This window comes from Empidonax traillii, unplaced genomic scaffold, assembly GCF_003031625.1.
Source record: "Empidonax traillii isolate 1590-97213 ecotype Southwest subspecies unplaced genomic scaffold, ASM303162v1 scaffold404:size960789, whole genome shotgun sequence".
Taxonomy (NCBI): domain Eukaryota; kingdom Metazoa; phylum Chordata; class Aves; order Passeriformes; family Tyrannidae; genus Empidonax; species Empidonax traillii.
In genome coordinates this window covers 396,267-411,087 of record NW_020955597.1, presented here as the reverse complement: position 1 = coordinate 411,087, position 14,821 = coordinate 396,267, and the positions used below count along the sequence as shown (strand labels likewise).

Genomic DNA, 14,821 nt, shown 5'->3' with positions numbered 1-14,821 from the left:
CTGCATGTTATGATGCTAATTTTAAATTCCCCAAGGACAAACCTTCCCTTCTGAAGTTGTCCCTGCCAGTTTGCTGTGCAAGCCACTTCAGAGAGGAGAATTACTGCCTGTTCAGCCCAACATGGTGCATGCCCAGGGGCTTGCAGGCAGTAGGGTTAGGGAGGAAAGAGCGAATTTGTGTGTTTCCACCTGATTCTTGTTAAAACTACATCCATGACTCTGCCTGTTTTCAGTTTTAGATTATTTTCTACATTCTGGTTTTGCTCTGCATTTTGTCCAGTGGTTCCTCAGAGCTGGCTGGCAGAGAAGCAGGATATAATGGGTGCTGGGGCTGGTTACCCCTCAGGAGTGTGGGGTGAGATCGTAATACTGATTTTAGAAATGCTACAGCCTTCTTGAAGGAGACAGAAAACTACTCAATTTTGCCTTGGTAAAGAAGCATGAAATACAAATAATTCGTTAACAGTGCAATCACTGCCTGCCTTTTGCTGAGCTTGGCTGAGGGAGTCAGAAAATTAAACAATCCACTATTGCAGCCTGCTGGTCCCTCCGCTGGCACTGAGCGGTCATTCCGCAGGCCAAAGCTCTGCTCCCTCCCAGTATCCCAAAAGTTCAAGCCCCCGTTTCCCCACCGATAAGTGCCGGGTAGAGGATACACTGTCACCAGATGGAAGGTTCACTACGGCCGGTTCCTCGTTCCCACCGGCTCCAGGCGGGGCCTGGGCTCCCTCTACCGAGAGCGTGGAGTCATGGAAAGCAAACAAACCACGTCCAAGAAAAGCTGCCAGGCAGGGGAACTCCTGTTCCCGGCACAGAGGAGCGGCTCACAGGGCAGAAAACGGGATGTGATAAAATCACAGAAAGCCCCGAACACTTCTTCAGAATCCTGAAGCTGGAGGCAACTACTGAGACAGCGCCTGGACCATGTTCTGTTCTGCAGCTGATTACAGAAAGTCTTGTAACCCCCAGGAAACCCACCAGCCACACACCTGCAGAGGTTAAGAGGAGCTGCTGGGGAACAGTGGTTATCTAGTTATAAAGAGAAATACCAGTACATCACTACATCAGTCCCAGGACAGGGCCCTGGTGTTTTAACACTGGTTTTAACAAAGCACAGAGGTCTCTCACCGAGAGCAGAAGCAGCACTGAATTACCTTTATTGCCTGTGTAACACCTGCAGGGAGGGACAAGAGGAACACGGTAAAAAAACCATGCACAACAGATACATAAATGTCTCTTAGAAATCTTTCAGAAGAAAAGGAGAGCAGCTGGAAAGCTGACACCTCTACACAGCCTCATGAGCTAAGGTTTCTGATTTACAAAGTCACATTTTTCTTTTAAAGCTGGTATTTTAAAATGGTATAGAAATGCTTCTTTGCTAAGTGAATTAACTTATTTCACGATAAAAATATAGTTTAGTTCTATTAAATTTTCTTCTGAAAATAAATGTTTCTATTTTTCTGCTATGACAATAAATTACAATGTATCACAAATGTAGGCTTTAAGCAGAGTTACAAATAAGCAGGAATTAAGTATTCCACCTATAGTTTAGCTGAATTCAAGGCCCTTAATAAGAGATAAGCTGAAGGTGCATTTATAATCCAAACTCAATTTGACAAGGTAAATACACATAACTGAAGTAGATTTAATGGGATTTAGTGCTGTGGTACTTGTATATAGGATAAGTATTCATGAATGATCTGTTCTTCTTCCTCCAGTGTTAAATCCAGATAATCCTCTTCATGTTCAGGGATATCCTCTAGGATTTCATTGACTGCATCAGTCTCCATGTCTTCATCTGTTGGTGAACTAGAAGAACCTTCCAATAAAAAGAAGCAGCAGTGAATTCACCTCTGAAGGAAGTTGGTACTTTCCCTCTTTCACAAGCATGGCTCGTCTGCCAGTCTGCTCCTGCACAACTACCTCTCACAATTACTCTGCAAAGGATAGGGCAGGATGGCCAGTTTTTCCTACTATTTCCTATTATTCAAAGGTAGAGGAGAGCCTTTAGTTATACAACAGGGATCACTTACAGCTGTGACAAATAATTGAGGAGAAAAATATACCTGCAAGGATCGATTATCAAAGGCTGCCTTGTCAGTGTTTCCAAAACGAGCAGCCTGGGGCACTACTCGAGCCCCTCTATCACTATTTAAGCAGAAATCACTTAATTATTCCATACAACAGCCTTCCCCTTCCCCACCTACTGCATGCAACATTCTTACCTGCAGACTCTGTAAGCAAGTCCTTTGATGAAGCCGATTCCTCGGATGGGCTGGACGCTTCTGAGGACAGCAGCAGGGAAGCAGGAAGAACTCCCCCATAATGAGCAAGGGTTTGGGAAGCCACGTGGATGTTGCCTTTAAAGACCTTTAAAGCTTGTTCTGCCGACTCACGGCTGAAACCCATATACATCAGCTGCAGGAGGGGGGGAAAAACCAAAAATAATGAAAATCTGGAGAAATCCAAGCTCATCCGGCACCAGGGTCTGACAGGAATATCCCTCTGCATCCCACATTCCTTCCTTTCACACACACAGGAAAGCGCTGCATGCCAGGAATTCCAGGACACTGACTCTGGCTTAGTGAACAGTTAACAACAGGGCAGTGACCTATTAAAGGCATGGGGATGTTGAGCAGGATCAAAAGCCTCTTGTCTAGTATCAGACCCATTTTTTTTTTCTGTTTTCAAAAGGAAACTTCAAAGCACTCCAGTGTGTCAGGAGGGTGCACGTGCTGTTTACTTTCTCTAGGCAATACAGTTTTCTTGCCTGACATTAATTACTCAGCCACACTAACTACTGAGGAGCATGTCATGAGAAAGACACACTCCAGCTCTTTCCCTTGAGCACTGCAGACTTAAATAAATTTCTCATTTGCTGTTTTTTTTCGGGATAGAGCACTGTAGTGCACATACTTCCCCTCTGCACCTGTGCATGGCAGGTTGGTGCAACAGGCAGGAACTACAGACAAATTACATTTTAGCTTGAGCATGACTTCACTGTGAGGAGCGAGACAGAGAGTGGAATGGTGACAGCCTGAGTGACATGGGTCAAGGAATATTTGTACAGCTTTGCTTAAGGATGATCTGCCTTATGTTTGAAAACATAATTCAGAAACAAGACAACCAACTCCCAAGAAAGCAAGCAGTCTAACTTACTTGCTCAATGCTTTCTGGGGAAACCTGGAACTGGTCCGTGGCCGCAGAATCATCGTCATCATCTTCCAACAGTAATTCTGGATTGTCAAGAATAAACTACAACAAAACAGAGAGGACCAGAATAGAGCAGCAGAGATACAACAGTCCTCGACGTGGATGTGTATGTAGTCCCAAAACTGACAGAAGCAAACCTGAGCCAACTCAAGTGATATCTGATTCATGGGTCAGGAAGTGTAAGTTAAGTCATTACAATTCGATACCCAGAAAAGGTAGCTATGAACTACCAAATACTGTCTACAGAAAATAAGAATTTGCTAAACAATAAACTCCCTCCACAAAAACAAACAAGTTCTTTTGTACAACACTACTCCTCCTGAAAAATCACTTACCTTAAAGGCTTGGTCCAGGTTTCCCTGTGTATTTTGAAGAGCTATTTGAGCAGCTCTCTCTGAATAGCCCATACTTTTCAGGGTATTTATGTCTTCCAGTCGCTGCCGCCTTTTAGCTCTCTCCTCCCTCCTTATCTGCGCCTTTTCCTGCAAGAACAGACATTGCAAAGCTCACTGCACATGGGAAAGCTTTAGCACATTGCCTGTGCACGTAGGGTTTCTCGGATTTTTTACTTCAAATTTGAATCTCTTGAGGAAAAGACTTTTTTTTTTTTTTTTTTTTCCTTTGTAAATACAGACTGTGCTGCCAGACACTCATTACTAAATAAAGCTGCATTTCCATGAGGTAGCACTGTCTCCATACTTCCGCTCTGCAGTTCGGATCTGGTGCCATCACAGCTATTCTGGGCCCTGTGTGGTAAGTGACAAACCCGTTTGGCAGATGGGCCCACAGACAAGACTTGCCAAGGACATACAGTCAGAACCGGGCAGGGAGCCAAGGAGTTCTGTTCAGCCTTCCCTTTGGCTTTTCCGTCCATGTTTCACTGTCTGAAGTCTAGAAGAACTACCTCAGCTTACCAAGCATCACTTCAGATCTGGACAGCACTGCCTTCACTTTAGCACAAAAAAATCCTTCTCCCCTCCTGTATCTTCCAAGTGCAAAGCCACAGTATGGGGTAGCCAAGCCCAGGAGTGACAGCTTGATCCTGGTTTTATTCCATACAGAGCACTGCTGAGCAGCAAACGCTGGTGCAAAGTCCTTGCAAGCACCTCTGTGGTACAACCACAGGTCTTTGGCGCTCTCATCCCATCTGTTTTGGGACAGAGCTTCCCTTGTTAACGCATTAAATTTTGGTTTCAAACTTGTGGCAACACGTCAAACTGCCAGTTACACCAACAGTGCCAAAGCAGGATAATTCAAGCCCTGGTGCACCACTCTGCACCAGTCACACCCTCATGGACAGCCCAACCAAGGCGATCTGTGATTTAATACTTCTCTGCCCACACCTCTCTCCTGTTGGTGATCAGATTGGCAGCGTGCTCCACATTCCCGTGGCATGCTCGCAGGGCAAGGCGAGCTTCCTGCTCAGAGAACCCCAGGAGGGACAGGCGATCGACTTTATCCGGATCTATGGACAGCTCTTCATATAAAGACGATGCCTGGAGAGGGAAAGGACAAAATGACACTGCTTACACCTTTGCTGAGCTACAAACAAAAGAAGCCTCCCCACTTCTCTGAGTAAGCAAAGAACAGGTGCAAGACAGAGCCCAGTTACAGGAGTGAATGACCCCAAAGTTTTCCCTAATAGCGTCTTACCTTCTGGATGTACTCTGCAGCCTCCTTCTCCCTGCCACTGTGATAGTGCCCGATCCCTTGAAGGAGGTAAAGCCGTAGAAATAAAACCTTCTCGCGACCATAGCTTCCCTAAGGAATTGTTTGAAGAAGGAGGGGGGAGCATGTGGGGAAAAGCAAGGGGTAAGAACATGAGTTCTTTATCAACAGAACACTTTACACACTTAAAGAAGATACAGTCAGTGCTATGAGACACTTGGTGTGCAGATAAAGTACCACACCTACAACCCTGATGACGTCTGGGCCTATAAATACATTTGCCATGACTTTTTTTGTCAGGTCCAATGTTTTCCCTGTGCTGACAATCACACAGCTACATGACAGGCTAATGACACACAAGAAAACTTTAAATTCAATCTTGTAATACTTGAACAGTAACTGAACACACGCAGGAAAAAAAAAAGCCACCATAATTAAATCAAACCCAGCATACTTTGATGTCAATAAGCCTTTCGTGGTTCTCCCCATAGCACCTCTGGAAGCATCTGTGTGCTGTGGACAGCTTCTTCTCTGCATCATCCAGGCAGTCCAGCTGCTCCAGGCGGAAGTAGCACCACACTATATCCAGCTGCAGCACTGCGTAATTATCAACAGTGTTCAGCAGTTCTGTGCTGCACTCACTGGAAAATAAAACAATTACTCTGTTTTTTTCTTCTTTTTTTCTAAGAGGGGGTTGGGTTTTTTTTCCCCCGCACACTTTTTAACACCCATGAACAACGTGCTATAAGTGTGCACACTCTCAAGTATGAAGAGTGTGCCTTCTCAAACATGTGAGTTATATTTTGAGTTATGACTCAGGGGAACTTGTATAAGCACTGATCTCCCATCCCATTCACTAACATGTAGGACACTAATGCTAACCCTACATCTCAAAGCACTAGAGTAACAAAATGAGCTGTGACTACTATTTAAGATGACATCTCTAAAAGCAGAATGGAATTAAACCCTGTGCATTCTTTGGGAGGACAGAAAAACTGTCTTAGAGCACACAAATATGCTGAGTTCTGTGCCAGCCTCCTTGCACGTACACACAGATGAGAAACAGACAGGGACAGTATTACTTTTGGGACCTCAAAAGAGCAATATAGGGCTCTGACTGCTGACAGGAAACTAATTTACTTGCAGAAACCCTGGTATGGTTACTGACCTCAGCTATCTGCTTCACCTTTTACAAGAAATTATTACTTCACAGGAGCAATTACAAATGAGTATCCATAACTGCCTCTCAAGCTAATGCAATTTATAACCTGGTACATGAATATTGACAGTTTCTGTTTATGTTGTTATGAAAGATTAACTTGCCCAGTGGCAGTATCTGTTTCAGCTGTTCTACATGAAGCCACCTGTCCCTGCAAGTCAGAGCCTTTATCTGCTGTCTCCCATCTGCAGAGGGGGTGTGAAGCAACCCCAGAGAAAATTGGCCCTGATTTATATGCACAGGTAGAGCTACTGCTGTTCCTGTATTTGGCTGACAGTGAAGAGAGACATAAGGACTCAAATGTTCTTACCAGAAGTGTTTATCAGCATCCAACAAATATGGCAGTGCTATTTCATATTCCTTCTTCTTCATTAATGCTCTGCCCTTCTCATGATAACCCATTGCCAGCACAAGCGCCTGGAAAAAAAAGAACGTTGAGACGTTTCGTGGCGCCTCCCCAGCTCCAAGAATTAAAAGGAAATATCCAACTAAAAGGAATAATCCATCAGAGAGCCCCTGTTCTTCCTAGAAAAATACCAGTGTATCAGTTCTGTAAGACCAGTACTACATCGCACTGCTTCATACTTTTCTCCCATCTGTTAATGCCAGACATTGTCTAATTAAAAGCAGTGAATGTTACCGACACATGAAATGCTGCATCAAGCTGATTTTAAGAATGCAGCCCTAGAGAGATTTTTCAATGGTGAGCGATACAAAGCTCAGCATTTTTCTGGGTGCTACACCTTTTAACAGCACCAAATCTGTTGCGCTTTGCTACGGCAGCTATCTCTGGAAAACCTAAAAAAATTCACCTCCTGAGAAACCTCAGAACAGAAATTTAAATTTTGAATGTGTCAGGAAAACACTCCCCTTCCTGAGGTTTGACAAATGGAAATGTAAATAATAATTCTGGATAGGAACAACTCGCAATATTTCCTCTCGTCCTTGATCAACACTGATGGGAGTCTCATGCACTTGAACACTCAATGCTTTAACTCCTGAGGTGAATTACCACTTTCAGCACTTCATCAGGACAGCACTGTGAGACTGGACAGTAGAATTCTGATCATCCAGAAACTCCAAGTGATGCAAAAAACAGCCTCAGAAAAGGCTAAAGCAGCAGTTGGAATGTATTCGGCCTGCTCATTTCTGCACATTTTTATTACTGGGTGTAATTCCAAGTATTTGTAGAGATTTTATTTATCTTCAGAAAATCCAGTGATCTCGAAAGGCAGCACCTATCACTGTTCTCCTGCTTCAGCAGCCAGGTTAGGTATGCCAGTCCTTCTGTAACTCAATGCACGCACCAAACCAAAGACATTTGCAGCTGAGAATGAAGAACTTTCTTGAATGGTGAACAAATTTAAGTTTGAAAGGGGACACAGTGCAAAACATCTCAAAGCTATTTTAAAATAGTCCACTTTAGAGAGACTCATCGATTTTCCAACCAGAACTAAGGCCTAACAAACAAGTTATTTTCATGCCATTCTAGAGCACCCCAAAATTAAAGTATGTGCTAAGATATAACAAAATTAAAGCCCATCTTAAACCACAAAAGTACAATATGGACCACACAGGGGTCAGTGCAAGACTAGACCTGCAGTGAGATCAGAAATCAGAGGTTGTCTCCAGATGACTGAAGTATTACCAGTTATAGAGTTCTACTTGAATTTTATTCCAAAATTATTCATATTAAGCAGACATCTAGTGGGCACAGGGTTACATCCCCAGAAAGCCTGACTGTATTCTATTCCCATTATTTAAATGCTTCACAAACTAAGCTTTAAAGAGCCATCTTAGTGACTTCAGAAGATACTTTTAACCTACTTTTTTAGCTTGAGGAGGAATCTTGATTGACCTTCCAGTTTGATTAGCTATATCTAGGTACGGAGCAGAGTCTGGATCCAAGTACTCCTCTGAAAGAAACAAAAAAAACAGTTTATATCTTAAAGTACCACCTTCAACATAGCAACTCTGCTGCCATAACATTATGCTAGTACATATATAATTAAACAGAACAGCAAACAAAGCCAAAAATATCAGAACTACATATAAAAGCTGCATGTGTGTTTTTCTGGACGTACCAACAGTGACCCTGATCAGGTAAACACGAAGAACTTCTACGAAGCTCACTAAGGAAAAAGCCTTGCGCATCCAGAAATTTAGACACAACATTACAAGTTATATGAATCGTGAAGGATTTTTTCGAGAAAGACAAAACACCTACACTTTACACAACATAGCATTAGAAATGATTTATCAGCTACAGCATAGAATATTAACAAAAAATACAACTGAGCACAGTTGATAGAGCTGAGAAAAAATATAGCTCATTATTTTCCTTCCCCACATCCTCAGTGCTTATAACCAAATTAGCAGTCTTGTTTTCACTTCCATCCGATTTACAACGAAAAGATAACTGTCTTTTGTTTACAAGAAAAGTAAGGATGAGTTTGTTGAGATTAAAAGCTTCTGCCCTGGAATTTTTCTCAGATGAAACAAAAAGGGTTGTTAAACCCCCTGTTCTACACTTCACACAGAACCTTCACCCTGTAAGCCTGTTACAGACCCCACTCTGTACTCTGGCATTGGCTGTACCTGACAGTTATTGATAAAAAGCTGAAAGAGGCCCTATAGAGTATTCAAAGTTTGGGGTCTAAATTATCCCTTAAGTCTATAAAAGGAATCACCTCTTTCATTTGTTTAAAATCTGGTATTACAGTAAAAAACTGTCTTTTACTGACTGTTAAAAGCAGTTCTGTTCAGGTGTTCCTGCATTTGGCAGGAATTCATCGCTTGCTCAGCTCCACAGTTCCTTGTTTGTGGATTTTTGAAACAATATAAAATAGAGAAGTGATTTAAACTTGCCGTGTAGCCACGCGACTCACAAACACAACCTCGTTTTGAAGAACTACTGCTGTTAAATTAACTGTATCCCTTTAACTGAGCCCACAGTTGCCAGCAATCAACCCCCAGGGCAATGAGAACACAACAGCCACGCTGCAGGTGACAGTGACGAAGGAGCTGCTCTGCACAACGAAACCATGGCTACACACAGCCACAGCTGAGGTAAACCACCAAAAAATAAAAGTTTTTGATGACTTCTAATACGTTATCACACTGTGCTTATGTCTACAATAAATTTAAAGCCTGTTCTCACGAGTCACCAGTCCCTTAACTGTCAAGTGCCAGTTAAATAACTGACTCATGCTATATCCATCCCAAAGTGGCAAAAGTTTCGTAGCATTTTTAGTTGTGCAAGAAGGATTAGCCTAGAAAAGGAAGCTTTAGTCAACTCGAAATCCAGTTTTCAAACGGGCAGAAACCTAGAAAACTATAGACTGAAGTCCAGACATGGTACAGGCACTATCCCATGTTGAAAGGCCACTGAGAAGGTAATTTTTGATGCACGAGAATTAATAAACACCAATCTGCCCCAGACCCCACAAACTCCAACAAGCCCCCTTACCCCTCTGTGCTAGAATTTCCAAACCCTTCTTAGTTCTTTGCATCTTGTCATTTATTTCTTTTTCTTTCTTGCACTGAAGTTCTTCCTCCTGAACTTTTCTTTTGGTTTCCTCGTCGCTCTGTTCCAGCTGAAGTACCATCACTTTTGCATTGTGTGTTACACCCTGGTCTTCAAGGGTTTTGCCTGCAAAATAAGAGTATGATCTTCTAAGGGAAATAAATTTTTCAGATGCTTGGGCCATCAATGAAAAGAAAGCTGTTGTCATCACTTCCCACAACACATCTGACGGGATGAACGTGTGCAAAGCACAAAACAAAAAGTTTTTGAGATTGCTGTTATACAAGATGCTTTTATTAAAAAAAAAAGGATTTATCTCAAGTGTGCATTTTCATTATTTCAATACTTAAAAAGTGGATTTTCAACATTTATTACAGGATTCCGATAATTGATCCAATTCTATCTAAGAATTTTGATCATTACAATTAATTACGTTTCCTGTAGAGCAGAGCCTGACAAACTTAACTGCTGTCCCTTGGGAATTTACGGAATTAACAGAGGTGCAAGAAATTTTTCTCCTGAGAATCAGTAAACTAGAAAATTATCAGCTAGAAAATCTCAGCTAGAGATACATACCCAGGTCAAGCTGCTTCTTATTTATGATTATTTTGACAGCATTTTCTTGTAATGCATATTCCTGTGCAATCCTGTGAAATAAATAATTTCATCCATAAATTCATCCACATCAATTTATAAGGCTCCACAATATTACTGTTACAATAGCAATAAAACTTAAAAACTAGTATGTTCATAAGTTGCTTAAAACTTTTGCTATAGAAGGCAGAAGTAGAACAACATCAAAAAGCTTTGTCTACCACACAGGGAAAATCTGAGATAAAGAGAGGGGAAAAAAGCAAAGTAGTCAGAAAAGAAGCTGTTTTTTTTTTTTTTGCTTAAAAACACAACAGAAAGAGAAGCTAATGTTCACTGTTCAGAAGACCTGCAGATGTGGAACAGTGATCACTGGTGCCTTCTCAGGTACTTGCTGGGGATTTACACAGAACCAACTTTTTCCACAGCTGCAGCTTTCCCATTTTCCACCTGTTAAACCACAGCTGCTTACAGGGATACTGGACATCCTATTCAGACATACATGCTAAGAAAAAGCCTAAATTAAACAAGAAGTCCTTTGTTTGTATTTTTTTCTTCAGTATTGTATGACAGGGCACTACCTCATTAGACAAGAGCCAAGGGGGATTACACTTACTGTGATCGGAGCTCCTTGCCTGTGATGAACAGGCTGGTTTCCAGTGGGATTTTTCTGCTCTGTAGTAATTAAATTGGGTGGGGGAAAAAGAGGGAAGGAAAAAAAAAAGCATGGTATCAAGATACTTTTGACATTTTCTTAATTAATTGTTTTACAACCAAAATGTCTTTTTTATATAATAACCACGTTCAGAGGGTTATGGTTGGATATACACATTTCTACTTTCCAGGCACAGAGTTCTATACTTGCTATATAGTGCTAAAAATAAGCATTATAAAAGGAAAATATTTAGAATTAGATAAATCTAAATTCAGAACTAAACAATTTTAACTAATTTAATTATGCACTTCCAATTTTAACTCTGCTTTTAATTATACCACTCACCTGTGACTGGCTAAATTATGATTAATTCCTACTAGGGTCTCTGGTCCCAGATTAGATAAACTGGAATTTAAAATTAATTAATTCCCCTATATGCCCAGCAGCATGATAAAGTAAAATTATGAAACTATTTGGTTGTTTTAACTGCATGGCAATCATTTAAAACCCTCTACCCTTTAAGTCCAGGTAATTACTTTTCACTACATACAGGAGTATTTTACGTGTGAAATTAGAAGTTGAAGCCTGACTTTCAAAGAGCAAAACTTAATTCAGTTCTGTCTTAGTGAAGGCTTTTAGGAGCCTGCCCTGGAAGGCTGAGCATTGGCAGGTGCTGCCCAGGGAGATGGTGGAGTCACCATCGCTGGAAGTGTTTAAGGAATGACTGGATGTGGCACTGAGTGCCATGGTCTGGTTGACACGGTGGTGACCAAAGGCTGAACTCGATGATCTTGGAGGTCTTTTCCAACCTAATTGATTCTGTGATTCTATAATTGTATGATCCTATGAAGGGAACAGATGGGTGAGAACACAACAGAAAATGCTGCTTCTCATTTCCCTGGACATGCCCACTTTAAAGCATGGCCTAAGCTGACACCAACTTCAAGTTGCTTATTGCATTTAAAGGGTTTTTTCTTTATTAAAGCTGCCATGTAAACAAAAGCTGTGGTAATGCAATGATATTAATATGCTGATTCAACTTTAGGTATTCTACAGCTGAAAAAATACATCTGTTTCCTTGCTGCTAATATGAAGAGCTATGTCAGAAGGAATCAAACTGAAACAGACACTTAAATCTAATTTATTTTTTTAATTGAAAGACAAGTTGTCATTAAATCCTAAAGGGAAGGCAACTACTTATATTCCCTTGCCATGATTTTCCTACCTACCTGAGAAATTAAAATATATCTATATAATTCCCCCTCTCCCTGTTTTTTATACCTAACACAGATCTCTCACACCAAACACCTGAAAAAGTCAAAGAAGTGAAAACACCTGCATCAGACACATACCTAGAACTCAAAAGCACAAAGCAAAGCTACCTATCCTGATTTTTCTGCAGTGTTACTTACTTTCCTACGAGGCAGATAGATATCAAGCCTCGCAATCCCAGTCACTTTAAAATTCTCATTTCCTGTTCCACGCTCAATTGCTTTACACCGTATTTCTTCAAGCATATTCTCTGTGTCGTTCTCGTTGATATTCAGCCTGGCTGAATATTTTTGTACAAGCTCCTAAGAAAACAGCAACAAGAAAAAAAAAAAGCTGAGAAAATGCAGCAGCACTATGACATAGAAGATGTATGACAACAACTGAGAATATTTACCTTCATCTCTTTACCAGCTTCTTTTTTGTCATTTGTATATGGTGGCTTCCAGAGCTGAATTTTGTCCTCTCTTAGGCAGCTTGTCAGTTTTGCTATCAAATATTTCTTTTGTGCCATCCTTTTGAAATGAAAACACAATTGGAAGGGAAAAGGGAGAAAAATCAACAATCCTGTAATATATAGTTTTATTGTAGCAAGTATGTACTTTTCATGAAGTCTAAGTGACGTTTTGGAATTCTGCAATAGAAGATGAGCACTAAAGGTATTTTGTGCATTTTGGTGGGGAGGGGAACCTGAGGGGCACAAGCCTGAATTCATCACTACAAGTTACTGACATTCAGCTCAGGCAAAGCAGTAACCTCTGAGTTAATCAGCATGTCCCTGGTGGGAAAAAAAAAACCACCCCAAGAAACAGGGAAGGCACACACAGGGCAAGGGAAGGTGGGTACAGTTACCTCAACAGAAGGAAAAAAGAAATCTAGGTGCATGTTAAAGCAGGGGAGATTTTCGCCTCTTGGACACTGGGAATCATATGGAAAATTCCCCTTAATTTATACAGAAAAGCATTTAAAATGTGCATATATGCACTCAAGTTGGCGTGAAATTCAACTCCTCAGTTTCACTTTTCTTTCAGAGGGGTTTCCATCTCTCTCTCTCTCTTGTTCACTAGCACACAGCTCTCAGGAGAAAAGGGGACAGAAAAGCAGAATCAAACATTTCTACCAGTTTCTCCAGTTTTAAAGACTGCTCCAGGCTCAGGAAAACACTGTCTGAGGGGGAAAAAAAAAAGGCAAACATCCAATATGTGGTAAGTTTACCGGTCAGCCTTAACTCAACCCCAGGTTTAGTGAGCTGCAAAGAACTCTCGAAGCTTTACTGACAACAGTCCCCTCTGAAGAGGAGTCACAGGGATGAACTGGGCAAGTGGATGGTTTAACAATTCTTCTCGTTGGGCTGCTGAAATTTGCAGAGTGTCTGTCCAAAACTAGGAGAGACAACCATACGCTATTTGTCCTGCTGGGACACTGCTGCTGTTATTATTATTTTAGGGCCAAGGCAAAACATGGCCTTTACAAAGCTGGAAGGGACAAACACACTCAGTTTTTAAAAGATTGCACTGTAGTTACAAATGCAGCTCTCCTCCTTCCCCAAAACATTCCAGGGAATTCTCATGAACAGCATGTAACCATAATTTTTTCCACTTTTAGCTTATGCTGAAGAACCATTTTGTAGCTATAACTGTCCTTGACATCACATAAAAATTAAACTTACTCCTGCAAAACCTCTGTTACAAAAATCAAAATTCTGCTTTCACAAAACACAAACCCTACCATTTTACACGTAACATTTCTAATATTTATCATAAATTCCTATGACATCATCACTAAACTGCACAAGAACCCTCAGCAAAAACTCTGGTGAGTCACTTTTCCATCAGTCAACAAACACCACGAGCGCTCTTGACACCATTCCACTTTCAGTATGAGTTTAAAGGGACTTTCTCAAAACCAGTCCGGGCAAGCAATCAGGGGAATTTCCCAGAGCCACTCTGAATGCCAGACCGAGCTTCTGAAAGTAAAAACGCCACCCTCTAAAGCCAGTTCGCCTTATATGTGACACGAAACAGGTACAGAAAATACGACGGGTGACACGAGACGCAGAAATAAGGCTCAAGAGCCAAACTGCTGACGGAAGGAACAGGAGGCTGTCGGAACAGCTGACTAATAAGGCAGGACGCATTAATTTTCGTGAAGAAAAGGAGGAAAGCCGCCCGGCTCAGCTCTGACACACTTCTCCACGGCTAAAGCGGGGGGTAGGGGGGGGAAAGCATTGATGCAACGAAAGGAGCAAACCCGCCAGGACGCATCCCCCCTGGCCTCGCCGGCCCGGGGTGCTGGAGCATCCTCGTCCCCGCCCAGGAGCACATCCCAAGCCTGCCCTCCCTGCCAGGGCAGCGCCGCTGCCACCGCGGCGGCTCCAGCCCCGCCGCCCTGGCCCCCGGGCACCCACCTGCCGCCCTCGGGGTGGGGTGGGGGGGCTCGGGCGCTCCCGCAGCTGCTGGCGGGGCTCCTTCCCGAGAGGACGGCGGGGCCGCTGTCCCTGAGGGAAAGCAGCGGGAGCGGTTCCTACGGCGGCCCGGAAGGCCCGGGGAAAACGGGCACCATCACGTGGGTGAAGCCGCGCCCCGCCCGCCATGCCGGCGCCCTGCCCTCACTGCGGGCCGGCCTGGGGCGCGATGGGGGGGTGGGGGGGGGAGATGCGGGGGACGCCAAAATTTTTCGC

The 14,821-nt window shown here is 42.5% G+C and overlaps 1 protein-coding gene across 1 annotated transcript; it reads right to left on the bottom strand.

Moving 5' to 3' along the window:
* Positions 1-1,129: 1,129 nt before the first annotated feature.
* Positions 1,130-14,687, bottom strand: NUB1 (negative regulator of ubiquitin like proteins 1). Its single transcript, XM_027893733.1, has 15 exons — positions 14,549-14,687; positions 12,539-12,656; positions 12,285-12,446; positions 10,834-10,892; positions 10,203-10,273; positions 9,570-9,752; positions 7,928-8,016; positions 6,411-6,517; positions 5,336-5,522; positions 4,867-4,974; positions 4,557-4,709; positions 3,549-3,695; positions 3,160-3,255; positions 2,226-2,418; positions 1,130-1,819 (listed from the first exon to the last, which is right to left on the bottom strand). Exons 2-15 carry the CDS (start codon positions 12,653-12,655, stop codon positions 1,656-1,658), a joined length of 1,836 nt encoding a protein of 611 aa, XP_027749534.1. The 5' UTR covers position 12,656; positions 14,549-14,687; the 3' UTR covers positions 1,130-1,655.
* Between the last annotated feature and the right edge of the window lie 134 nt (positions 14,688-14,821).